We start from the raw sequence: 26,468 nt of genomic DNA, 5'->3' as shown, positions 1-26,468 counted from the left end.
AACGTCTCAATTGGATAAAAATTATGTTCAACTAGAACGTCTCAACTGGATAAAAATTATGTTCAACTAGAACGTCTCAATTGGATAAATTGTGTTCAACTAGAACGTCTCAATTGGATAAATTGTGTTCAACTAGAACGTCTCAATTGGATAAATTGTGTGTTCAACTAGAACGTCTCAATTGGATAAATTGTGTGTTCAACTAGAACGTCTCAATTGGATAAATTGTGTTCAACTAGATCATCTCGGGAAAGTGGCAAGTGTTGACGCATGTTTTGTATTTTTGTTTACTTGTTATTTTCTGTAATTGTGCATGTTCGTGTTTTTTGGATGGGAGGGAAGTCATTTCATAATAATTTTGTCACAAGTTGTAATATCCCAACGCAAGTTGGCCCAACTTAACATATAACGCTGAACCAATGTAAAGTCCATTGAACTCCTTGATCCTAGTGGTAGCGTCTTCATTCACTAAACAAATTTGCCACGTGTGATACTTCGTTGCAATTTCCAAGAGCTCTGGTTGTTTCTGTTGGTATTAGTTCGTTAGTTTCACCATTTTGAGAATCCATTTTCCTCCAAGAATCCGTAAGCTTGCTGCTTGCATTACTGTTAGTATAGCTTGCAAAATTTTCGTCGGATTTCATCTTTGCCGCTACGACGATATTTGAAGAGATGGACTGAATGTGGCGACATCTAACAGTTGCTTTTGGAACTAGTACCTTTTTATAATAGCGCGGGAAAATTGAATCTCCGATGATTTCTCGATAAATATTACCTAAGTACCATAAAGGGGTACGAAAACATACCTTCAAATAAGTGACGCAACACAGTTCTATTAAACAAACGACATTTTTTTTATTGAAAAACTCGATTTTTAAAATTCAGCTTGATACAAACAGTAAATTTCAAATTTTTTTTTGTTCAATGAGCTTTCAATCTTCTTACTGTACTTCATCAATAATATTTAAAGTCGTACCTAAAATTTAATCTTCGTTAGCGTTTTCTCTCATAGGGTTACAGTTTTTACAGTTATAAATTTGATCGTGCGATAATCGTCACCGCCATTGACTAAAAACACTGAATTCTATGTTACTAAAAAAAAAAAAAATAATAATATTAAAAAACTATCTAAGCTATAACAAATAATTGTGAAATTAAGGTTTTGAGTATTTAAAAACTGTAAAAAACTTCTATCTGCCAAATTTACTATTAATTTAGTCCCCACTCTCTACTCTATGTATAAAGAATCGCCTATAACGGCTCGTTCAAATATAATTATTATTTTATAATCGTAGAAAATAGCTCTTTTTGTATATTATTTTCAATTGCAGTGGAAGCATTTGGGTCATGGCATACAGGAATGTTTTTACTTTATTTTTTGGTTGAAACATTTCTCTTGATTATTTTTAAGGGAAAGGTGCCCATTTTCATAGTATTTTATTTAAGCTTTTACGTTAGTTTGGTAAAAGTTTAAAAATTAAATGAAAATCTTTTAACCAATCTCGCGAATATTCAACTAAATTTAGCTTTAAACGTCTCCATTAATTATTTTCATATATTATTCATATATATATTTATGGTCATCGGTGACCGATGTGGTTACCTTTTGTAAGGATCAACAATGGCATAGTGTAACTGGTAATTAAAAAATAAATTTACCAGTCGCCAAAATTAGTTAAGAAATTAGTTTAGGTAATATGGTACATTTAATTTTTTCCAATTTAATTAATATATATTATTTGTTAAATATACTAACAGAACACTAATAGCGGCTCTAATATTAAAGTAAGGTAACGTAATATTTGCTTATATGCTTATGTATTTGTTAATTTTTATTGTTTTTTTTATCGCGGTACCGTTTTAATTAGAATTATAAATAAATTTATAAACTACGGTACAATATATATATGTATATATTTTCCAGAAATATTTCCAGAAATGATAGCTTTTTCGCAGCCCCCTTAGTTTATTATTACACAAAAGCGCTACACTAACTAGGACATTTTTCTTACTCGTTAATATAGTTCGTGGAAGATCATTGTACCGAATTTTTATTTTGAAATTTACAACGTGGTGCTAGATTCGTCCCACAAACATTGTTGTTTTTGGGCCGCGGAATATTCGAAAATGCGACATTTACGACAGGATTTTATACCGCAACGGTAACTAATAGTTTTGCCAAATGGGTCTTTGCCCCGGCAATATTTGAGGCCGCAAGGGAACCAGCCCACGCAAGCGTCTAGTTGACATTGGCAAGGCTGATACCAGGAAGTGCTGTTATTGCAACGGACGGGTTTGCTCGGAGGGAACCGTTTGACGGAGGCTATCAATGATACCACGTCTCGGTTCAAAGCTAAAAATAATTAAGATAACCTTAGCTCGGAATTTAAATTTAGGCCAATTAAGAATTGACCGACCTTTAGGGCTAGCCCAAGCGCGAAGGTCAACTTCCCTGGCAAAGGTTGCGTTAACCGCTTCCTGACAAAATTCAGGTAGGAAAGGTGATAATATGGAAGACTTGGAAAGCTCGACACTTAAGTCCATTTCTAGTAACTCTTTTGGTTTTTCCTCCTCAGGCTGCCTTATAGCCCCTGGATTTCTCTGTCATTAAAAAATCACCACGCGCGATTATTTAATTTTTAATTAAACTCAATTATATTAAATTACTTGTCTTAATTTGGACATGGCGTCTGCGGAAATGAACTCATTTTTAGCAAAACGAGTTACGAAACATAAAACTTGATACTGGCTCTGACCCCTTTCTTCTTCTCCAAGAACGAGTAATCGGAAAACTTGTACTTCCTAAAGTTTTTTAAATTAATTTTAATCAAATTTAAGCCGAATTTAAGTATAATCTTACCGATTTGAAGTCTATAAAGAGAGTTACTAAGGTGCCATCGGGTCTTTGAAACTCTAAGATGACCGTATCGGTTGTAGTGTTGGCTACTATTGATTCTTGAATGACCTCTCCCCCTAAGTTTTTTACATTTATAATTAATTGGCCCCTGATGTCTTGAATGATTATAAACAGAAGCCACCACGCGAGAAAGGCTACAGCCGCGGTACATCGATAAAAAGGAAATTCCATAGCCATTCTTAATTTGCATGCTATAAAATAGCTCCAGTTAATAATACAACTATGTTGGTTCTCATGTCGGAAAACGGAACAAAATTCAAGTTTTTCGTATATATTTTTACATTATTTTTCTATATATCCGGGTTGATATTATTTAATTTACTACCGTTATTCAAAATTTATACTAAAACCCGCGACCTAGGCCCTATCTTCCGTCCTCCATCTTGGTAATACGAATCTATCAGATGCGTTTTAGACGAGTATAGAAGCCCAAAAAAGGTATTAGGTCAATATAGCCTTGAAAATATTATAAAGCCCAATTTTGCCTATTAAGGAATATGAATTGCGTTGTTTCAATTATAAATTCATTAGCCCAAGTGAATTAATCAAATGTTTAAGCGTTCCTTTTGAGCCCAAGTGTAAGTAGGAACTCGTGTCGTGTTACTCGTGTGATATGTAACCACTATTGGCCCTGTCTTGCTACGTGTTTTTGGCACGATAATGAGTATATGACAACATGAACTTCAACCTCAAGGTTGGAAACCAAAGCAGTCTCGCGCTATCAGTAACGAAACCAAGTGGTCTATGCTTAACCCGAAGCGACAATAAACCTGTAGTTTTACGCGGCTAGCCCGAATTCCCCGTAGAAAGTAGCCCAATTGGGCTCGAAAATACTTGAAATGGTAGAAGCGACGACAGCGCTCATTAGTCATAGGCGGATAATTAGGAATTTATAGGGGGATAGCAACGAAAAAGAAATATTTGAGCTTGAAAAGTTGTGGAATGTTTCGTGTGTCTTTTGGCGGATGCCATTTTCCCTTTCTAAATATATTTCAGTTCGCGATTATTTATCATTCCGTGAATACGTGTTTTTTTTCTCTTTTCTTCCTTTGATAAAATTAAATTGTTGATTTAATTAATTGTGATGTTAATTGGTGATCGCTCGGTTTTTGGCGGGTTTTTGTGAATAATCGGGCGCTTTCGTGGAAAGTAATCGTGAGAAAGTGCGTGTGATTTTATAAGAAATCGCTCGAGGCAAGATCCGCGTTAGTTCGACAACTTTATAAGTTTCCCTAGACCAAGGCTTAGTCGTAGTGGTTAAATTCGTCGTAAAAGTTAAGACTTTTGTGGGTTATTTCGAAACGCCCATGGCTAATTCCGAATTACCCGCGGACGCTCCGGCTCCTAGATTATGCCATTTAGTTAAATGGCCCGATTTCGACGGGTATGGATTTAATTTACACGCCGAAAAGGCCAAAACTGGACAATTTATCGGAAAAGTCGACGAGGGAAGCCCGGCCGAGAAAGCCGGACTAAGAGAAGGTGACAGGATCGTCGAAGTTAACGGTGTTAATATCGCGAATGAAAATCATCGACAAGTCGTTGAGAGGATCAAGGCCATGGTTAATGAAACAAAACTGTTAGTTTTGGATGAAGGGGCGGATAAATGGTATAAGGAACGTAACTTGGTGGTAAAAGGAACCCAAGCCAATGTTATATACAAGAAAACCCCAGCCTCTCAAACAGAAACATCCAAAAATGAAGAAGTTCAATTACACCACGTAAATTCGACAAATGGCATTGTGGAAGTTGCCGCCGAAGTTGTTACACCACCCGTAAAAGAAGCCAAGAAGACGGAAGAAATCACGAAAACGTTATCTCAAACCTCCATTGAAGAAAATGGTGGTAACAAAAGAGTTGAGTCGGAGAAGAATGTCGTGGTAAGTTTAATCATCCTCCTACACATTGGAACTCGACAGTTAATTATTGGAAGTTGAAAAATTGGAAATTTGGAATATGTAGAATGGTAAAACGCCACCATCTCAACCGGCTAAGAAAGAGGAAGTCAAAGAAACGGCACCACAGGCAAAAGTTGAACCACAGAATGGAACAGCCACTAATGGTAAATGTTTCTCCATGGTCATCTCAGGGAGGGGGGGGGGGGTTTGTGGAGTTGCTAACCACTTATTAATTGTTTACGCGTAGTTTCCCACACATGTATGTACCTCAATCATAATGTAAATACATAATCATATTCAGACCTAGTTTTGTTTTTTAGTGATTAGAGATTATAGAATTATATGTAACGTACATGCTTTTATAGGAAGGTACTAGGCCATTTTCCAATTTCCATCACTAGAAAAGTTATTTGTTTCTATTAAATAGGGCGAAATGAAAGCTAGTTGTGATTGGTTGGTTAAAAATTAACCAGCTGGGCTGGTAGAAATATTGTTCATCAATGTCTTAATCATTGAATGTCACACTTATTGTTGTAATGTTACTTATGGTAAACTTAATAGGACAGCTGCCAACTCTCATTTAATTAATAATTAAAAATTAACAAGCGGGGTTGGCAGAAATGTTGTTCATCTATGTGAGAATGTTTGAGTGTCACAATTTTTGTTATAATGCATGGTTCATACAAACCTGGAAAACTCGTGGAAATAAATAGTTGACAAAAATACAGAGGGATTTTAAGAATTTTTAGTAAAATTCAAGCAAATCAGGGAAATTTTGGAGGGGTTCCCGTTGTTATTACTCCATATATGGGAAAACTCAGGGAAATCGGTTTTTCCATAAGTTGTATGAACCTTGTAATGTTACTTAGGACAAACTTAGTAAGACAACTGCCAACTATCATTTAATTCATTATTAAACTAATCAAAAATGTAATAACAAATGAGTGGTTAGCCTCCTCAAACTTTATTCATTTCAATTACTTTCCAACCAACCAACCCACACTCCCACGTAAATGTTTTTAAGCTCAGTGTGCTACGCTACTCCATCATTATAATTATGAAAAACATATACGAAATTCTTGCTGTAGGTTCAGGAGCGATTATCAACAATAATAACAACAGTCTTAAAAAAGCTAACAATGCCAGCTCCCAAGGGGCGCCTCTTTCTCAAAACACAGCCAGTCCACCTGCACCCGCTGCCTCTAGCGGAAAAGACGATCTAAATCTAAATATGAGCGCCGCTCAAATGAGGGAAATGTTAGCTAATCGCAAAAAGCGTGATCCCAGAAAACAAAACTTAGATATGAAAGAGAAATATCAAATTGTCCAGCAAATGTAAAAACAGGCCCCCAAAACCCCTTATTTTTTTTTTCCAAATTCTTTGTCAGGGTTTCAAAGCTTTTTACAGGACTATACTTCGCATATCGAACATTAAATACTTCTTATTATTATAGTTAAAATTAAATAATAGGAATTAGAGGTTAAACTTAACATCAAAATTATTTCTGTTTAAAAGGAATTATACATATATATATTCTTTTCAAGTTTAGTTTCGTTTCGTTTTTTTTTTTTTTTTTGAAGGTTGTAATCCCTTTGAGGAAGTAGTTTTATTTTTAAATAATAAAATTAGAGACCAATTTTCATAATTATACGAGTCTGGGATCAGTACTGTTAAAGAAATATCGGTTTTTATAATATATATTATAAGAATTGATAACGTATGCTCAAAAAAATTTTAATGTTTCATTATATATATTATATCCTGCCTAGCGGGCTCAAAGGTTAATTTTTTGGTTTCGTGCCTCATTGCGCGAGAGTCTACTGGATTATATCACATTTATAGTTATAGATTAAAGATTAAATATCCCCTAATCAGTCATATGAATAATTTGGAATTTGAAACACGCCCCCCTACAAGTTGTTCATTTACCAATTTTTGAAGTCATTTTTGGATTAAAGGTGTAATGTATTGTCATTGAAATGTTTTTATGATAAACTAAAGGGAATAAATTATGCACGTTGTTTTTGTTTGGTTTGAGGGTCGTCCATAAAGGTTTTTTTTTTGGTGGGGGTCATCCTTAAAGTGTTTTACGCGGGTTAAGGGGGCTTTTGTGGGGGTGATACATAAAGAACACGTAGGCTGTCATATACCCTTAAAATCAGATAACAGAATTAGGTACATAGAAAAATTAAATTAGCCGAGTTTAATTAGTGTTTTGGGAAGTTAATTAGCGAGAATAATTATTATTTTAAATTTAATTTCCGTAGTTTTGGGAAATATCAGAGCCCCTTTGGGTAAGTAATTTTCGAGGTTACCATTCAGTTCGTTTAATTTAATAAACCGTGACATTACACTACAACTTTAATTGCCAACTAAACATTCCAAATTATTGGTATGATAAATAATATTTTGAGGATGGTTTTTGGCGGGATATTTTTTTAGGCCAAACCTTATTGGTATTCGCAGTTATAAGGAAAAATTCCGCGCGGAAAGCGAAATACAGAAGAAAATGAAAAAAAAAAATACACTAATAATAATCTGCCATAAAAGATATAGAGCATCACAAAACGTTAGCTCTTATAAATAGGATCACTAACCTAACATCCCATACCATAAATAAAACAAAACGAACCCCCCCCTCCCTCCTCCAATACAAAATAAGAGATAATATAAACATTATTTGAACAGTTGGCTGCCACACCAATAAATTATTTGGTATTTTCTTAACCCCAATATAAAGAAAAAACAAACGAAAAATTTACACACGCCGGTGAGTAAACCGTAACGCAAAACGCAACGCGTATTGGTGCCATTATTATTATATATTGAATTGTTCAAAGTTAATTTTAAGGTAATTTTTTATTTTTTTTTTTTTTGAAAATACAGGGTGATACTGACAGTGGGATAGTTCTATGGGATACCCTAAGTAATTTATGAATGACCCCCTTAAATGTTAACTAAAGGTTTGTCCCTAAAACACTGCAATTGTTTAGGGTGTCCCTTTTACTAAAAATTGATTGCCCAATTTGTAACACCCTGTACTGTTAAATTTGCAGACTTTAAATTTAACGTAAGTTTAAATGGATCAATTTTAACATAAGTTCATAAGATACGTTAAATACTTATCTTATAAACTTATGCTTTTAATAAACGATCGCATAGAGCTGAAAAGCTAAATCGAAAATTTGTTTTGTACGAAAACTATATGTAGTTGAGTTAGGTTCCATCACCTTTTTCTATTATACCTAACATATGGTATTATATTGGCGACGTACCAGTAAATATTGCTCTAACTCGGGGCCTTGTAAGTTTACACTGTTATTGTGCAGAAATTGATAGGGTAATGGTGTTGCCCTAGCAATCTTCCGGCGAGGGTCCAATAAAATTTGTGAATTAAATATTGTACTTCCAAAAGAAATATATATATTTTCTATGTGTAACAAATATTTTCTTTTCTTTTTTTGTAATATTAAATAGAGTAATGGCAAATCTCTTACCAGATTCTATGGAAAAGATAATATGGGGTGCTATTACTCTATAAATTGGCCATACTTTTACGGCCATATATATATAAATATTTTAACTATTATTGGGAAATAATTGCCATGAAAAAAAAAGGTTACCAGGGAATTTTACTAATTATTATATATACATATATATAAATATTTCTATTAAATAATAAATATACCAATGTATTTTTTTTTAATAAATAAATTGATCAGTGCCTTAAATTTAATAAATGTTGGAAAAGTTTGTTAAAGTATGTGAAAAATAATTTTAAATTTGTGAAAAATCACTTTTAATTATTATTTTTTATTCACGATGAATGGAACAACTTTCAACCAAAACCTGCCTTATTGTTGTGTTGTTTTTTGGAATGGTTAATATGAAATAACTTTTTACTCGCGATTATTTGTATATCTACGTTTAAAAAACAAATTGTCTATTTCAATTTAATTTTTTTTTGTACTGGGATGAAATGACAATTTTTCCATCTTTTTTATGAATGATTCTCCGAATATCATTGATATATATTGTGTAATACGTAATAATCTACGTATTGTACTTATTGTTAATAAACCTCAAAGATAAGATAATTATTTTTTCTTCATTCTTTTAGGTGATGGTATGTTACTGAAAAAGTATGGTATATACTTGGGTGCTTTATGGATATGTAATGTTTAAAAGTGTGGGTTTTTTTTACGCCGTTCTTGCCCTTTTTAACCTCAAATACCTCCCAATAAAACACAGCGAGAAAACTGGTTACTGAAGAAAAGTGAAAATTCGTTGTGGTCGTTTTGACATAGAAAATTCGGGGAATTTTTTTTTGCGCCAGTAAAGAATAGGCCAAATACAGGGAGGATAGAGTTGATAGAGTAGAAACGGATTGTATGGAAGAAAGAAGGCGGTTTCGATGCACGTGCTTTCTCACGAAATACTTTAACCAAAAAATGACCACGTGGTAGGGATGGGCTTGAACTTCTTTGTTCGACGTTTTGGTCGTTGATGTATCATCTCTAGACGCGATGCTGTAGGCCCTAGCGAGGGGGTAGACACTTGAGAACTCAGGTGTACAATATGTCTTGAACTCAATGCACTGTCAAAGCTGAACTCTGAGTTCCGAAGGCTTTGAACTCAATGCACTGTCAAAGCTGAACTCTTTTGAACTCAGGTGTACAAAGAGATCCAAAGTGTCTACCCCCTCGGGCCCTAGCTACAGTAGGCAAATTTATCTAAGCCTTTTTTCGCCACATTTCGCAACCAAAACGTAATGTTTTTTTCTTGGGAAGGAAATATTGATCGAAGCCTCGTGGGTTCTAATTTTTATTATGGCGCTATGACGTATGTTGTTAAGTATATCATTTACATTTTGCATCATGCTCGCGAATTCCATATTCTCAAATTCGATTGTTTTACGCTCATCCTATTTTGCTAAGTTAAAAAAGAAATATAATAAAAACCTTTGCACCTCATCTCAATAACGCTACGTAGGCGTAAATGGCGTAAGGTATTTTCACGGATCTGTACCTTTGAATTATTGCCAAACGCTCGATTTGAGAAAAATAACATCGAATAAGGGGAATTTTTTTAACATACTTGGCTATAGGTAGTTTTTATTTAAATAGTCTTTCTTAAAAATTACGATATCTTTGTAAAATCTTAGGCAAGTTAGCAGTTACTAGCCCTTCAAATTGAAACAAAAATAGTAGAGTTGACTTACAAATATTTTCCCCGAGTCATATTTTTCCTTAAATTCGTAGCATCTGTTAATACTAGTTATTGAAATATTATCTGGAATTATTTCACAAGTCGTGAAAACCCAGACCTTAACTGTAACTTCATATCATTGGCCTTAAAGGGAATATGAAGCGAATATTAAAACATTAATTCGTAATTATCCCCTTATATCAGTATCGTTTTTGTTTAAATACTCCCTTTAGAAACATTTTACGTATGTGGAATATATTTTGTTTAATGCACGACTTCAGAATACAAAATTAGATATGACTCTACTTATTTTTATTGCGTAATTTAAACGGATATCCAGTTAGATATCGAAGAACTCGCGTCGTAATGAAGAGTTAATTTAGAAATTAGTTAATAGTTTTTTTTTAAATATTAGGTGTTTAGGGCAATAGAGGTTAAAATGAAGTTAGTGAACCGCGTAAATTAGTAATAGTAATGTGCCTAGACAAGGATGTAAAGGACCCATTTGAACAAATTTTCTCTACTTCCAAAATCTCTCTGTTGGCCTAACAAAACACAATCTTTTTAGGCCTAACAAAATACACCAAAATGAAAACACAAATATTGTAAATAATCACAGGTTCAAATTTTATTTTTCTATGCAATTTTTTTTCGGTTAGTTTTTCTTTCTTATAATTAACACATAATTTAATAATTAACAACGCTAGTTTATTAATTATGATAAGACTGAATATAGAAACACATTTCCCAACAACTGTCATGAGCTGAGGTTTTGATTCCTTAATTTTAATTACAATTGTTTTTAATATTATCTATAAACTATTTTCCAATATTAACATCAACGATAGTTTTATTTTAATCTATTTTTTTTTTTGGTTGCTTTGATCAATTTTATTTCATGGAGCAAACTTGACTATAGTACCATATTTTTTATTTTATTACTAGCTCAATCTCAATTAACGTTAATGAGATTCGTAATTAATTAATTAACACTTTATAATACTTATTTTCCTTTATTTTGAAAAGGGGCGGGGCCAAAATTTATTTACTTCACGGTAAAGGAGTGAAAGAGAACCCTTTAATTTACTTTTAGTAAAAATCATATAATTAACATTTATTTATTGTACTTTCAAGGTCAAAAGTTTAAAAAAACCAAGTAGGGTTACGTACACCTTAAGTAACCTAACAAAAATAAGTATGCCATTGAATAGATTTGATTAGATTGGGGGAATATAGCCTTAGGTTAGGTTAAGGTTAATTTAGGTTTGGTTGGTTAGGCTTAAGTTTGGGTTAAGGGAAGTGGCATACTAATCGCTATTACGTTACTTATGGAATACGTGTGTGCACGTGAATTTTTTTTAAATTATTCAAATTTTTTCATCCTATATACATAACTGAATAATAATATTACCGGCATAGAATAACTTAAATCGTAAAAATCGTGAAATAGTTGCAATTTTTTCGTTTTAATTATGGGATTGGATAAAGATAGCGCAAGTCGAAAATTAATTTGAATGATGAGTTTCTAGTTTTTTACTTTTTAAAAAAAAAAATAATTTCGTTTTAAAAGAAGGGTAGCATTGAATATTTGAAATTTACCTCTTTTTTTAAATATTTTGAACCATTAATTCACATTTATAACTTAGCATTTAAAACTAACAAAACCTTAGGTTAGTCAAGATTAAACTTTAATATTCCCATAAATTAATTAACATTACCCATGTTTAATTACCACTGTAAATTACGCTAAGCGCAATTACTAACACCTTTAAAATAATTATTTATCAATTTATCCAAATCCAATCCGCATAAATCTAAAAATCACAAAATTCCCTTCAATTATAACAATTCCTGTACATTCAAAAACAGGCACCATCCATAGATAAATCGAATATTTACAGGCTCCCGTTTTTAATTTAGAAAATTAACTCATACGCAATAATTGTTATCTTCCAAAAATTTACTTATTCCAAAACCATCGAAACTCCATCCCTTGCATTTGGTGTTGATTATAAATAGATTAAAATTAGGGCAATAACTTTGATAAAAAACGAACATTCGGGACCACCCTATGTGTGTGTATAAGTTTTGTTTTAAACCTCTAGATTACGGTACAACATTGCGATTGCCTTATCTATATATTACAATTGCCATTTAAAAATTTTTGGCTTATATAAAAAAGAAATATGGAAGAGTATTTTTTTTTTGAGATTCTATAATGTCTATTCAAGAACGTATAGTAATTTCCAGGATATCAAGTGTTTATTTATTTAATTGTTGAGTATTAACGCCGGAGTTAGCAAACGGCACCGTGCTAAAATTGCACCGAGTATTGGTTTTTTTTTAATGAGCTATGACTATTTAAAATAAAATTATTTAATAAATTTAAAGAATTAATAGCCTTATTATAGACGTATTTGATCTATAACTGTTGGCTACACTTTGTTGCTATTGCACTCTTTGCTATGAATTGCACCGCGTTCTAATATTGAACCTTAAAAATTAGTTTACGCATTGATATTCTGGAAATTACAATATTATACTAACAAATTTAAATACCAGGAACTTATGTATTGAAAAGAAGAAGGAATATCTTGCCTTACTTAGTGGCCACGCCTCCCTTACAAAGGGGGAGGGGTTGAATAATAGGCCAAACTTATTTTTTAGGCGATATTGGAGTAAATTGATAGTTATTCCTTCCTTTTCTTCTAATTAAACAAATTCCTGATTTGATCTAAAACGGAAACACCCAAATTTCGCTGCAATAACTTAACTTACAATACACGTAACAATTAATAAATTTATTCGAAATATATTAGTAATAGTAGAGACCTTTCACTAAATAGCGTCATCATTATTTGCATAGGATTGCATAAAACACTGCCTTTCTTTTTTTTTTATTTCGTTCCTAAAATTTTCCCTTCCCACGATAATTATAAATAATCTACAAGGACAACTAACTAACCATTAAAAATGAGATAAACTTAATTAACATTTAATTAAACTTAGAATTTAAAATATTAATATAAAAATCTTTAACTAGTACCTTTGGTAGATTTGAAAATTTTCCCCCACATTTCTCACTTTAAGAAATAACTTAGTTCACCGTATTTATTTTTAATCTCAATTAATTTCGTTTGCCCCTATTATTCTAGTTGTGTTAAAATACCATTGCCTATAGTAGCTTCTAGTTTTTACGTTGAACTTTGACCCTATTTACGATTTCTTAATTGAAATTTCACCCTAAATATGATAATTTTATTCAGTGTTACGACGAAGCTCTGTCATTATTACTATCAGGAGGCAATAAGGTATTGTTCGATTGTGTTGGTGGTGGAAAAAATTGAAACACTTTACCGTCTTCGTGGGGGCCTTCGTTAGGTTGAGGCGGCGCTGGGGGGATTGGTACCGGTGTTGGTAAAGGACTGTGTCCTTTTTTAAGGATTCCTTTCAATTGTTGACCGGAATCGCTGCCTTGTGAGGAAGAAATGGTTATAGACGTTGGTATTCGCTTTTCCGGGCTGCAATTGCCACTGGCCCCCATTGAACTGCCGCAACTACTGCCAGGCAAGATTATATCGTCCGCTGTTAAGACTGAGCAGCCCGATTTTTGACTAGAGACGGATTTAGAGTTTCGCTCGTTTTCAAAGAGCTTCACGACAGCCGGAGCAATGTTCTCCAACTATTAACAAAATTTAAATATATTTAAATATATTTTGTTAAGATTTCTTGACGCCGTTTCAATTTTCTTGACTCTTTACCTGCTTCAACATGGCTTCACTCTCTTTTTTCGCAGCCAACAATATTTTTGTTAGGTATCCAACTATGTTCACATTCCACAGAAAATTTTCCGTTGCCTAAATCACCAAGAAAGTTTAATTGTAACTCGAGTTTAATTCTGGAATAATTATGTTAGTTAAGTTTTACCTTCTCTGCTTTTTTCCCCTTTAATCCGGCTGATATGCAAGTAGCGCGAAAGTCTTGCCATATTGTAGTAGCTTGAGTAGTGCAAGCTTTAAGCTAAGGATATAATAATCCAATTGGTCTCTTATTCGTTTAAAATACGTCATGGGATGAACAATTAATTACCTTTTGAACAACGTTGTCAGTGTTTTCCTTGACGAATTTGCACTCCATAAGTACTTTTTCAAAGCTCAGAGAAACCTTTTTTAGATGCAAACTTACGTCGCCACTCAGAACTGGCAAGGGAATCTGCAATGGCAATTTTACGCGATTAAGATGCACTTTTTTTCTTACTAAAAGATGGTGATTTACCCCATTTGTCACGACGATTTCGCATGACGTCACTCCCGCTGAATTAGCAGCTCTCACGACAAAAACCCTAAGACATTGAATGATATTGGAACTTATTGAGAGGCCGCAATCCTCGCACAGTTCCATCATGGCTTGTTCGATGTCGTGGCGAAGTTGTTGAGCGTCCGCTAATCCAGCCAGTAAAGGCCCCTTTGTGTAGAACAGGATTTTAAGCGTTTGTAGTTTTATGTTATCAGTAGGTTTTGATTTACCCTAAATATATTATCAACTTCTTTAAGTCCAACAACTTGCATATCAACGGGAGGTCTGTTGGGTCTCTTCCTTTTACATTTCTGTAAAAAAATTGCGGTAAGACTTAACTAAACGTTATTCGCGAGTTCACGACAAGGCTTAGTTAACACTCGAACCTTACCTGATCGCCAGTTTTACTGGTTAGAGAAACGTGAACGAATAATGTGGCATTTTGCAAAGGTTCTCCGGTATTTGACATTAAAGAAATATGGTGGTAACCTATAATAAACATAAAGAACCTCTAAGTTTTGTCAAGCTTAGTGATGTACGCGTGTCAAGCGATTCTTTACCCGTTTGAATACAAGTTAGTGGAATTGTATTTTGCCCAATGAACTCATCACCGATAAATTCATCATCTAATATGACAAGTCGTAAGAGCGCCAACTCAGGCATTGCAATATCAAAACGGAAGCTCTCATTAAAAATGGGGCAATGACCATCGCTGGAAACACTCTTCGTTTTTCCTTCTCCCCAGTCAGAGGAAATCCCAAATATTTGAACTACGACGTAGGGGTCAATGGTTGAGGCCTTTTTGGAAGCTCCTTTTGGTCGAGGTAGTTGCTGACCACTAATGACCTGTAAAGAACAGTTAGGAACTTTTTTCACGGGAACACGTTGAATTCGGATGAACTAGCTTACTTTGATCTGTAAAGTAACTGGATCAGTGTAAAGAAAACCTTCTCTACCCGGTGGATGTGATAAAACCATTGGATCTCGAAGACCCTCTGGTTTCAGGACATAGCCGCAATTACCATTTTGGGCAAACCAACCAAGATACAAGTCCATCATTTGGCCGGATGTTTGGAAGTTCATAGAAACTGCGGAGTAATTAATAAGTTACGGGACCGTCTGGACTAATGGTTTTTCGAATGTGTTCTTTTACCAATTTGGCAACCGCAACGCCAAAAATCTATGGGATTATAGTTGGATGAATCAACCCGTGTACTATTAGGATATACGTAGCTGAGAAAATGTTTATTATGAGCACTGAAATCTTCAGCTTCGTTTCGGCAAAGTTTAGACGCCTGGGCTTCGTTCGATGAGCAAATATCACAAAATGTATCTGCGAGAAAAAGTAGTTAGTTTGCGCGTCACAACTTGCCAACTCGGAGCATTCGTCTACTTACGACTATTGTCGCAAACTGGGAAATCGATGAATCGAACCCTTGGAAAACTGATTAAATCAGATAGTGTTCGATTAAGGGCAATCTTCCTTAATACGTCCTTAGAGTTGACGCACTCGGCCGCGTCATCTTCGTCGGTGACGTCACCAACTTCGCGAAAAAAACTTGGCAGCTTCTTTCCCTAATTAAGTTTAGTTAGTGGACGAAAATAATCGAACACCATTCGCGATTTTAAATATGACCACTCACGGTAAATATTATTTTGCCCATTAATTTGCGAGGTGTAAGTTGAGAAAGATCGCTAATACCGCCGTCAATGACGTGTAGAGCTTCACCCAATTCGTCTCTCAATAACGTCAGAACTATATCTTGTTGCTGAATACTGCAGTGGTTTTCCAAATGGAAAAATAATGGGAATCTTAAAGATAAAAAGGATATTTAAATGAATGTGTCGGTTGAAATAGTGAACTGTTGAAAGTTAATTAAGTGAATTAAGACAAAGCTTACTGAGATGCAACAAAGGCCTGAAAAAGGATAAGATTTTATGTGAAATTTAGAATTTGCATTACATGTTTGTCGTTATACCTCGCGTCTAATGGTCTGAAGAACACTGAGCAAAGAAACCTTAGACGTTAGCGTATTTCCGTGATAAACTACCGGCCCACAAGGACCATCCCAACAATCAACTACCAGAAAACCCAAGAAAACAATCACCAAAGATCCAATTTTAAAGAACCAATCCAAAACGCGATTTAAAAATCTACTCTATTATACCTTTTACGTATCTACCACCAAGTCGAAGAGCCCTGGTGTATCCTTCGATACCAGAAGGACCCTTGAGTTGGTCGGCAAGAAGATACCTAAGGATATGACGTTACCATTTGAAGTATATTCGAAAAAAATATGGAAGCGTATTATTATATTACGTATTATGAGATGCGGCAATGAAATAATGTGAAAGTGGTTGATTCATGTCTTGGCAGACTCTTTTATGCGTAGCCAGCATAATATCCTCCGATAATAAGAACTGAGTGAAGCCATCTATTAGTAATCTGTTGTTTTTGCGAGCTTCTTCGGAGGGTTCAAATTTATTGATAATTTCTTGGCATTGAGTTAATGTGATTCCCACCATCTATGATGAAATTATAATTATTGCAATTAAGTGATTATAATTCGTAATTGTTTAATATCCATTACTCCTTGTTCACCCTCCAAGAAAAATTGTAAATCCTCACAATTAATGTAATCTTTTCCGGAGTACCTTTAAAATCAATCGCGATGTTAATTACTCGTTAAAGTAATTAGGGAAACGGAAGTACCTCAATAAAAGGAAGTATATTTCTGGTCTAGTTGAGGTTTCTTTAAATATATTGACAAAATCCGTACTGTCAATTTTACCACGTTCATCCGCAGTTTTGTCAAATTCACATTCCTACGTTTAGAGGTCAATTTTGTTTTTTTTTTAAAGGTCAATTAGCAATTGTTAAACTAAAGGAACACTAGACTTTACGATTTTAAAAGTATCTTAATATTTTTTCACTTCATTCATTACCAATTTTAGTGCCCCTTTAAAACCCGAATTCATAGGGGCTGTCCGACCCCATCTCCTTTTTTACCCACCCGCTATGCTAAGCTCTATGAGGAAGATCGTCGTTTGTGCCACGGCCCGAACAGCCCCTTTAATACCCGAATTCAGTGCCCCTTTAATATCCCAATTCACTGCGCCTTCAAAACACAATCTAGTGTTCCTTTAATTTATTTATTTCCGTTTAAACTAACCATAATTCTTTGCTTGAACCTGACAGCATTAACTTGACTGTTAAGCCTTTTTAGTAACGTTATTGTTTCTCTTATATTTAATTCTCCTTTTTGATCAGTGTCGGCTTGATCAAAAACTTCTTTTAACCACGTAACAAATCAATTAAGGATTTTCAGCTATATTTTCTTATTGCCTTGACTAAACTTTAAATGATAACGTTAAAATTTAAAATACAGGAAATAATTTCAAATCCTTGAAAACAATAAAATTAATATGAACTTCCTTATTATCTTTTTATTTTTCCATAAATTAAATAAAATAAAATAAAATATAAAGGATATCTTTCTCTAATTCTTTGGCTTTCTCCCAAACTATCAGCTTAAAGAAAAATAATTTTAAATTAATTAACATAAATTAAACACACTGATTTTAATTAAAACGGCGTACTTTTCGACGCCGCGATTAACATGGAAAGCCCCGTAACCCATATATTAGCTTCTTCCGAAGATGACGCGATTAAATCGAGCGATCCGTAGCTTTCCCCGTGTATTATCGAAAAAGCGCAATCGTCCGAGAAACTCCCCATGGTTTCCTTGCTCCTTAAAGCCTCTGTACATTTTCCAGTTCTTATTTCGTGAATCATATTGATCGAAACTACAAAACAAATTAGGTTTAATGATAAACAAACAACTGAAAATGAACATTTTCAATTCATACTTCGCGCTTTTTCCGCCTTTTTCGAAGATGGCATCCATCTTATAGCTGATAGGTCATCCTCGAGAGTAAAATAACGGTGATATTGCCTGGAACTATCCTTAATTTTAACCAAACTAGTACCATTAATCATGCACCGTAGGCAATCAACGGCTATTTGAAAATGGAAAACATTAATTAATTTTATTGAAATCTGAGTTTATAAATAAATACCATTTATTATACGTTTTTCTGTTGAGAGACTCGAAGCGCTATGAAACGAAACTGATTTAACGGGAGGGCTTTGTTGGATTTTTATTTCTAGCGTATTCGGTTTCTTCGACGGGATAGCGTCTATCGTCGTCGTCGTCGTACTTTGATTATTTTCCACCGCATCATTTTCATTCACGCATTTTTGATTTGTTATTGGCGTTGCGATATTATTGGAATTGCACGGTTTCACAATCACAATTTTCTCATCAGGTACAACCTGATTTTGATCCATTTTTGGAGGAGGATCGTCAGGTAAAAGCACCCGATTTTGATCCATCGAGATTCAAATACGCGTGGGTGGACACCACCACTCTCGAATCTCGATTCAAATTCAAGTCATTTTAATCATTTGAATTGATAATAAGGCATTAAAAGCATTAATTTACGTCTGGCGCATCTCGAAGCGAGGCTAAAACCGTAAAACAACTAATACTTCTTCAACCACTATACCGACCTTTTGCGATAGTTACGAAATAAATTGTTAATTAAAACGTTACGTATTATTTACAATGAAATTAAATTAATTTACAGCGACATTTTATAGTTAGTTTGACGCCTGGACTGGAGCTAGAGGCTAAGAACTAACTCTCTTTTGGTTTATTTAGCTTAACTCAATATTTTTCCTAAACAAAAATTACTGGGCTTGAAAAGCCTGGAAAAGGGGGTTTGGTTTTTATCGGTCCATAGGGGGAGAGAATTATGGGTCAGCGTAGCATAGCAATGGCTTCCCGTTGAGATTTCTACTCGATTGAGTAGGGTAGGCACTGAGGGGGTCTGTGATGAAAATAAATGTATTCAATATAAGGACTATACATACCCTGGGGTTTATGCTAGTTGTAAGTTTGGCTGTCAGGAAAGCGTTCAGACGTTCTGACTAACTGAATCAACGTCAAAACTGACAATTTAAACTCATATGGAAAGGTGAAACTAGCGTTACACGGACGTAGGTTCTAAGAAAGATTTTGCCCAATCCGTTTCCATCTTGAAAAATGGCAACCATCCAGAAATGTTAGCTTCAACTTCCATAGGAAACAACATTGATTGCAAGTTTCAACTGTCTATTTTTAGTATACTGGTTGATAGTTATACTAATTATACCATATACATGGGCTTTATTATTGGGTTATAGTTCAGAAACCAAAACTGTACTTGTGGACATAAAAACATTGACATTGCACAGTGCTCAACCTGTGCTTGAACAAGCGTTCTATACCTTATTTCTAATATGTGTTTGGGTGAAATAATTGAACACAAATGAGACGTTTAATTAGTTTTTAAATAAATTTATAAATATTACAACAACATCAACAACCATATTGACAATAGCGAAATGTATATATAGGCCCTATAGGGCGTAAATTACAATATTGCGCAAATTTTCTTAGTTCATGGTGTATTTCTTACAATTTATTGAATAGCAACCATTTTGTAATCGTGAATAAGTGTATATTTATATATATATAATTATTTTAAAAATTATCACAGTATATTAAGTTTCTAATATTTATATGGCAGTACTTGAAATTCCCCTACAACTGATGTACTCCAGACCTCCCTGCAATATACGAAATTGATTCTAATCAGAATTTTTGGTTACAAACTAATGATATCTTACCCCAATGACAGTTTCCCATGATGTACCAATTTTATTTTCATCCGTTATACCCTTCCGCCTGCATACTACACCATTTAGTTGTCCACTTGGCGTTTGGATATGTTCAAGTACCGCCCATAACTGCGTTAAAAGTTCATTACGACATCGTCAAGTTTTCGAAATGTTTCACTTACATTATCATCTTTATTAACTGAAAATGCTTGAACTTGTTCGGAGACTAATTTCCAACTTGTTCCTTCTGGAAACATTTTCACTATTTCATTACGATACCAGAGTTTGTTGTCTTCGTCCAAGGCGAAAACAGAATTTGAGCCGATTGATACTGATTTTAAGGGACAACCCGCTTGGGGAGCTTCTATTTGGAACCATACTTGGCCAGTTGGACACGTGACAGGATGGATTCCGTGTCGATAAAATGCGGTCCCTTCCCTAGCAATTGCCCAAACGCAATATCCACTACCGATACTTATGGCTTGTAACGGTTGTTCAGTAGGAACTGGTATCCAATGGTCCCCCTACAAGAACTCAATGTCTTGATCATCTTATACCATCAACAAAAAGTTTAGGTAGTTACTCACTTTTGGCGTTTTCTTCGTAACTCCTACTCTACAGAGAGCATCGCCATTAGCGGCAATCGCCCAAACTGCAATTGGATCTTTGTCCGATTTGTGAGTATCATCATAACCAACTTGGATGGATACGTCCAACAGACGCGTTGATCCAGAGGGAACCCAAGGACCCGTCGTTGTTAACTTGCACCTCCTTAATCATAAACAGTTAAAATTGGCAACAATACTTTTACCTATCTGTATTAACATTACCTAACCCAGCGACGTCTTCTAACATAATCCGTGAAACCTTTCGATCCATGATAACTTCGAGGAAAATCGGAGGCGTATTGCCACCCGTCATTATCAACACCACCAGGCGTTTTGTAGTCAATATCCCACTCTCCAATCCACTGCCAATGCACTGAGGGTAATTTTGTATTCCCCTTTGTACAGTGGTGGCGACCAGATTTGTCGCTCCACATGTACCGGTCAGTTGGCAAACCACGAGCCGTGAAACCAGTAACTGGATTCCATCTTTGGTTTTCGTAAATGTACATACATTTCGCGTCGACAATGGTATGGATATCTTTGTTTCGCCCAACAAGCCCTAGATTGTAAGCCTTGTTAAGTACTTACCCATGACTCAATTAGAAAAAGTGGTAATACTTACCAACGAACGGACCTCCACCAATTCCACCTGTGTAAACCCAACACATATTATTAAAACCCAATGCCCAGACTACTTGTAAAGGACTGGCTTCAATTTTTCTGAAATGTCCACCACCTAGCATTCTCCAAAACCTGAAATATCATAGTTTACGTTCTACCGTTTCTCTAACTCTGGAATTTTTTATGTTCAAGTACATTTTTGACGGATTTATTTGATTCAAATCTTTGTTCGTTCCATCCATGACGTATACTTCCCCATTAGAAGCAGTGACCCATAATGATGATTCGCGTTTTATGATATTAAAGGATGCCAAATCGCTACAAGCCGAGTTCAATGTCGCCAACTTAAATTTACTTCAATTAGTATTTAATTTTGAAGTAATTGACGAGCATTTATATACCCAATCTTCCAAATCAGCATTTGACATTAGCGCTAGCTGCACAAGAGGTTTACCAGCTACGTGTAAACCCAGGACTGGTTTGAAAGCATTGCTCAAATTGACAATGCATAGAATGTCACATAAGTTGATGACAAACTTGACGACATCAAAATGAAGTCATTTCATCAAGGAGTTGAGTACAATGTGTTCTGTTATCCCTTACCTTTCGTTTACCTAATTTACAAGTCAGCATTGCCCATTCGACATCACGGTCTTCGGTGGATAAGGATGAATTGTCTGAAACGGATGAGCTTTGTTTTTGTAGTTCCATCATACCATCGGCCCATGTTTTGTTATCAGTCCAGAACAGGCAACGACCCGACTTAACCCAGGCTCTCTAAAACATTTCAGTTAGCCAGTTCTACAGTTTTCAAATAATGTTAAGAGTACTTTTTCAATGGCATCAGGATACAAATGCTTGTACTCCAACATTTCTTTACGCGAGCGTTCTTGAAATAACTCAAAAACCTTCCTTCTCCATGGCGCATTTATGGATGCGACTTTACTGCCAACTACCATATGGTTTTAAGTAAATTATAATTCAAATGAAGACATTCATATTTACTTTCTCCACTTGCTAAAAACCATTGGTTCGGTGGAGCTGATCCGTCAATATCACATGCACCTGCACTGAACCATACCCAGCACGCGCTAGCTGGTTGAAGGAATGTTGTATCAACTGGGTTGAAATGATCTTGACCCCAATAATCTTTTGGGTCTGAGTCACCACCAACAGGCATGTACGATTGGAACGCCGTTTCCTCTAAATTTTCGTGTAAGTTAGTTTCACTTGACGACCGAGGTCCCACATCTGGTATGGATGTTTTCATTGGAGCACTGCTCGATAAGGTTTCGACAGATGTTAGACTAGCTTGTGGACTTGTCGTCGACATGAAATCGCATATTGTGTCTGACGCGACAGAGCTAAATGAAGAGTTACGCGTGTATGAAGCAAAACCCGTTTTCTTGCAGAGCATTAGTTTCTCCATTGATATGCCTTCATCCAGGTCTTTGAAATGGTGTGAGAAACCACTCGCGTGACTGTCATTCGACATTGCAATATCGTTCGTTGCCAAATGCAAGGAGGAATAGCTGCTACTCCTGCTTGTTTCTTTACTGCTAAATCCTTCTAGTTGAACCTTGGCCGTTCTGTTTGGCAGTTTAAGAAGCTTCCACGTTTTACCGCTTAAGTCCACTGGTAAAACCCCCGTTCTGAAGTACAAGTTGCTGTCCTCTCTTCCCAGCGCTAGGACCTGTATAAATGTTGCGTCAAATATATTGCCCTATAGTTAAATTTAAATGCGCAACAATTATCCATGCATACGCATTGGAAATTTTGGCGTAATTGCTGCGAGTCTGCAAACATACTTGGTCATTTTTCCCAACACTGACAACACTCATTTCACCAACCATCTCAACCCAGCCATTACCAAATGCGAATGAGTCTTCAGTACCCGATAATTGTCCTTTAACTCCTTTGCGAAACCACACCTATAGTTAGGGATTACTCAGCATGAATACAACGCCGAAATCAGCTTAATAATTTAAGGGTCGCTCCAATTACTTTTCCATCTGTACTCGTTGCCCATACAACGTTAAGTCCGACTGAGATTTGTAGCAAACGATGTAAACCAGGCGGCGCTGGTACCGTAACCCAACTCAACCCTAACAATGATAATAAAAGCCATTTCTACGCTGACCTCTGGTCATCCTTTCAAGACTTATAACTACCTTGAATGTTTTCCCTGGTGACGTTTGTTCTAACAAGGGCGCTTCCATCCCAACATATTGCCCAAACTAAACCAGTTGGTCCGACGGATATTTGATGAACTTCAGAGCCCCCTGGTGTTGGAATGTGTACCCATTTTACCCCTTCTGGACTATCATGGCTAACCCCTTGTCGAAACACAACCCTTCCTAAAACAGTCACTGCCCAAACACAGACAAAGTCATTTTCCGCCCTTGGAATCTCTTGTCCACCTATGGCAATGTCAATAAATGGTTCTTGGACAGGGTCGTCATAAATGCTGGGTACCGGAGACCAGACATCCATGTTAGCATAGCATCTATGTCTGACCCATTTTCTTCTTCGAACCATTGAATTCCAATGACTCTCAGGACCATATGTCATTGGAAAGTCCACAGAGTATGTCCATCCCTGTTAAGACAAGTGACTTTTTAAACCCAAGTTCTTTGTCCATCATGGATATTCATACTTCAGCTGTTAGTGGATGCCCTTTTAAATTAGTTTCTATATACCAGTCTTCCTCCCATTTCCAGTTGACCGTTGGAAGCAGAATATTGTCCTTATATCGGGTGGTTAAGCCATCTTTACTGCTCCAAGATGGTCGGTCTGTCGGTAGCAGTCTGCTTGTAAAACCTTCAACTGGATTCCATCTCTGTGATAAAATTAATTTTTTCATTTAGCTCGTCCCTATCAGTCGATAGATGGCGCCATGTGCATGAAGACTTTCTGATTGGTTGGAATGGTTTCCAGTAATAAAGGGGACATTTATGATTAGAGGTAGGGGTTTACAACGCAGCGCCATCTAAAATTATTTGAAATTCAAGCCCTTGTTGTATACCAGCGCCATCTAGTGACTCGTATTGTTACAAAAGCTAGTTTTATATCAGGGCAAATCATAATTACAAACCTGATTTTCGTAAGTGACTTCGCGAACTCTAATTGGCACTTCTTGATGAGGTATAAATACGTATATTTTGTGGTCCCCTCCGATAGCCCATATGGTCTCTTCTAAGGCTGAAACCCTCTTGACTTCTATACCATTGTAAGGTGCCAATGACCAAGATTGAGCTAATGTTGATAGAGTATAGACTCTACCTTCGCTGTCCGTGGCCCATAAAAGTGACATTTCATCGCATAATCATACTCAATACGTGAAAACCCTATTAATTTATTTTTTAAACCAATAACAATTGAGATTATATTGCGTTTATTATCACAAAGTCCTTGGTGTGTCGCACTTAGGGGTTTTTGACTTTGTTGATAAAGACGTGACTTGATTGTGCAATCAATGTTGTCTGCTTAAGTATCAAAATCTCTCCCTCCGAGACATTGTAATTAGTAGAACTGAACTGAATTGATTGATTTTTATGGGGTTTGTGATCAATACACGGCTCACTTATGAGTTGGTGTTATTTCTGGCTGGCTGGCTGTCTGGGTTTCTGTCTGTGTGTGTGTGCGTGCGTTTCAGCGTTTTCTTGTTTGTTATTAAATATTAATTATAATAAAAGATATTTCTTAATTTGATTATAAATTAGGCAAATGTTCAAAATAAGGAACCATGCCAACACGTCGATTATCGTAAAAGTATTTTTTATCTTGTTTTAGTCGATAACTGTCCCGTTAAGTGGCGCCACCAGTTCCGGTCTCGTACTTAATTTTATTATTTTATAAAAGTTTAAAATAATTATCAAATTAAATACTCAGACTATAAGAAAATATAAATTATTCGAAACGCTACCGACTCGCGATGCAATTATTAACTCGTAATTATTACTCGTAACCCTTTACTAAATTTTAGTTAAGGGAGGTCTAGTAAAATGTAGGTCAAACGATCGAAGTTTGTCCCGGGTCTGCCGAGTGCTGACCCACATTCTAACGGGAGTACCCCATCGATTCTCAAAAGCCACCAAAACCCTTCCCTTTACCCTCTCTCTCTCTCACTCGGGAGTTTTTCTGCCATTAATTTCGAAAAATGTTTCTTGAAGCAACGCCCGCCTACGATTATTTTTGGTAACAGCTAATAGTCAAGCTCACGGACTTAATAATAAATTGTGACAAACAGTAGCCCATATTGATATTTATCCATTAGTTTCGGAGATTCTGAAAAAATATTGCAAACTATCACTTTGTTTAAGTGAGCGAGGTTATCTTAATTCCCTGAAAAATTGGTAGTCTGACCTTACGATACGTTGTCTGTGCAAAAACATAAACCATGATACTCCAACCCAGTTCGACTTAACTAAGGTTTAATTTTAAATAAAGATGGCGCTGCAATCTCTTTAATTTTGTCTTGCACGACAATATAAGCCCCTAAAGCAGACCCATACTTATGTCTTATAAGGTTATGGTTCAACATTAGTGATTTATACGATTTCGCCAGTTGCTATTTCAGGTTTCTATGAATAGAAACATTCTTTATAATTTAAAATACCGTAATATTGTATCTCGTTATTACTGATTATAAAAAAATACCTTCTTTTTGAATTAAAGGTAACGGATCGCGTTATCGCGTGCGTCAAGTTCATCACGCGCCACTTAAAACGTTAAGAACCATGTATTAAAAAACATTAAAATAATGTTGCTATTATTGTACGCGTAAAGGGAGGATGATATCGCTATTTATTAAATAGGCAATAACAAACGTTTCATATTCCCTTTAATGCGCTTGGAAACATTTACCAAGACCTTAACGACATTTAAAAATAGCTTTTATATTCTGAACAAATAAATTTCTCTTCTATGAACGGCCCGGGGAAAAGCAGCAGCCTAGAGATATATACACTTTGCGTTATGTCAATAGCGAAAGAAATTAAAGTCAGAACCCGCTCTGCCATTTGAATTACGCCTCTATGGGCCGAAATAAATGTCATACGTATTGCAAATTCGAGTTGAAATGAACTTTGTAGTAGGAGAAACAATTTATATTTCTCCCCTAATCTCCGTACCGTTTCTCTGTAGCTCTTTCCTTCTTTCGGGAACCGACAGGCGGCGTTCTAGTCTCGTAGAT

The 26,468-nt window shown here is 35.4% G+C and overlaps 4 protein-coding genes across 6 annotated transcripts; 1 reads left to right on the top strand and 3 right to left on the bottom strand.

The window, feature by feature from the left end:
- Nucleotides 1-830: 830 nt before the first annotated feature.
- oaf (BRICHOS-like domain-containing protein out at first) lies at nt 831-3,503 on the bottom strand. Its single transcript, XM_089865301.1, has 4 exons — nt 2,861-3,503; nt 2,668-2,802; nt 2,418-2,601; nt 831-2,353 (listed from the first exon to the last, which is right to left on the bottom strand). The coding sequence occupies exons 1-4, from the start codon at nt 3,092-3,094 to the stop codon at nt 2,064-2,066; spliced, it is 843 nt and encodes a 280-aa protein (XP_089721427.1). The 5' UTR covers nt 3,095-3,503; the 3' UTR covers nt 831-2,063.
- Nucleotides 3,504-3,742: 239 nt separating this feature from the next.
- LOC149705113 (uncharacterized) lies at nt 3,743-8,913 on the top strand. Its single transcript, XM_089865300.1, has 3 exons — nt 3,743-4,797; nt 4,880-4,979; nt 5,904-8,913. Exons 1-3 carry the CDS (start codon nt 4,225-4,227, stop codon nt 6,152-6,154), a joined length of 924 nt encoding a protein of 307 aa, XP_089721426.1. The 5' UTR covers nt 3,743-4,224; the 3' UTR covers nt 6,155-8,913.
- Nucleotides 8,914-10,627: 1,714 nt separating this feature from the next.
- On the bottom strand, nt 10,628-19,171 carry LOC149705112 (inactive phospholipase C-like protein 2). Of its 2 annotated transcripts, none has more exons than XM_089865292.1 (23): nt 18,401-19,171; nt 18,191-18,340; nt 17,921-18,127; nt 17,815-17,851; nt 17,494-17,623; nt 17,034-17,146; nt 16,912-16,975; nt 16,641-16,846; nt 16,489-16,574; nt 16,300-16,400; nt 16,222-16,238; nt 15,964-16,132; nt 15,718-15,895; nt 15,474-15,653; nt 15,230-15,408; nt 14,881-15,166; nt 14,712-14,809; nt 14,551-14,631; nt 14,300-14,488; nt 14,114-14,236; nt 13,952-14,044; nt 13,786-13,881; nt 10,628-13,706 (listed from the first exon to the last, which is right to left on the bottom strand). In XM_089865292.1, exons 1-23 carry the CDS (start codon nt 18,714-18,716, stop codon nt 13,293-13,295), a joined length of 3,513 nt encoding a protein of 1,170 aa, XP_089721418.1. In that variant the 5' UTR covers nt 18,717-19,171; the 3' UTR covers nt 10,628-13,292. The 2 variants fall into 2 exon arrangements, with proteins under 2 accessions (XP_089721418.1, XP_089721419.1); XM_089865293.1 differs by having other exon boundaries at nt 18,413-19,171.
- A 523-nt stretch (nt 19,172-19,694) lies between these two features.
- Pex23 (tectonin beta-propeller repeat-containing peroxin 23) lies at nt 19,695-25,061 on the bottom strand. Of its 2 annotated transcripts, XM_089865288.1 has the most exons (17): nt 24,700-25,061; nt 24,369-24,621; nt 23,931-24,113; nt 23,446-23,872; nt 23,279-23,379; nt 23,083-23,205; nt 22,280-22,967; nt 22,105-22,226; nt 21,878-22,051; nt 21,676-21,810; nt 21,470-21,618; nt 21,276-21,406; nt 20,876-21,212; nt 20,633-20,816; nt 20,228-20,569; nt 20,055-20,174; nt 19,695-19,994 (listed from the first exon to the last, which is right to left on the bottom strand). In XM_089865288.1, the coding sequence occupies exons 2-17, from the start codon at nt 24,585-24,587 to the stop codon at nt 19,944-19,946; spliced, it is 3,486 nt and encodes a 1,161-aa protein (XP_089721414.1). In that variant the 5' UTR covers nt 24,588-24,621; nt 24,700-25,061; the 3' UTR covers nt 19,695-19,943. The 2 variants fall into 2 exon arrangements, with proteins under 2 accessions (XP_089721414.1, XP_089721413.1); XM_089865287.1 differs by having other exon boundaries at nt 24,369-25,059.
- Nucleotides 25,062-26,468: the final 1,407 nt, after the last annotated feature.

The sequence above is a fragment of the Phalangium opilio genome, unplaced genomic scaffold (assembly GCF_054372755.1).
Source record: "Phalangium opilio isolate 3A_F unplaced genomic scaffold, DU_Popi_V2 ptg000014l_1, whole genome shotgun sequence".
Taxonomy (NCBI): domain Eukaryota; kingdom Metazoa; phylum Arthropoda; class Arachnida; order Opiliones; family Phalangiidae; genus Phalangium; species Phalangium opilio.
The sequence above is the reverse complement of the archived record's forward strand: the minus strand, read 5'-3'. Positions and strand labels throughout refer to the sequence as shown.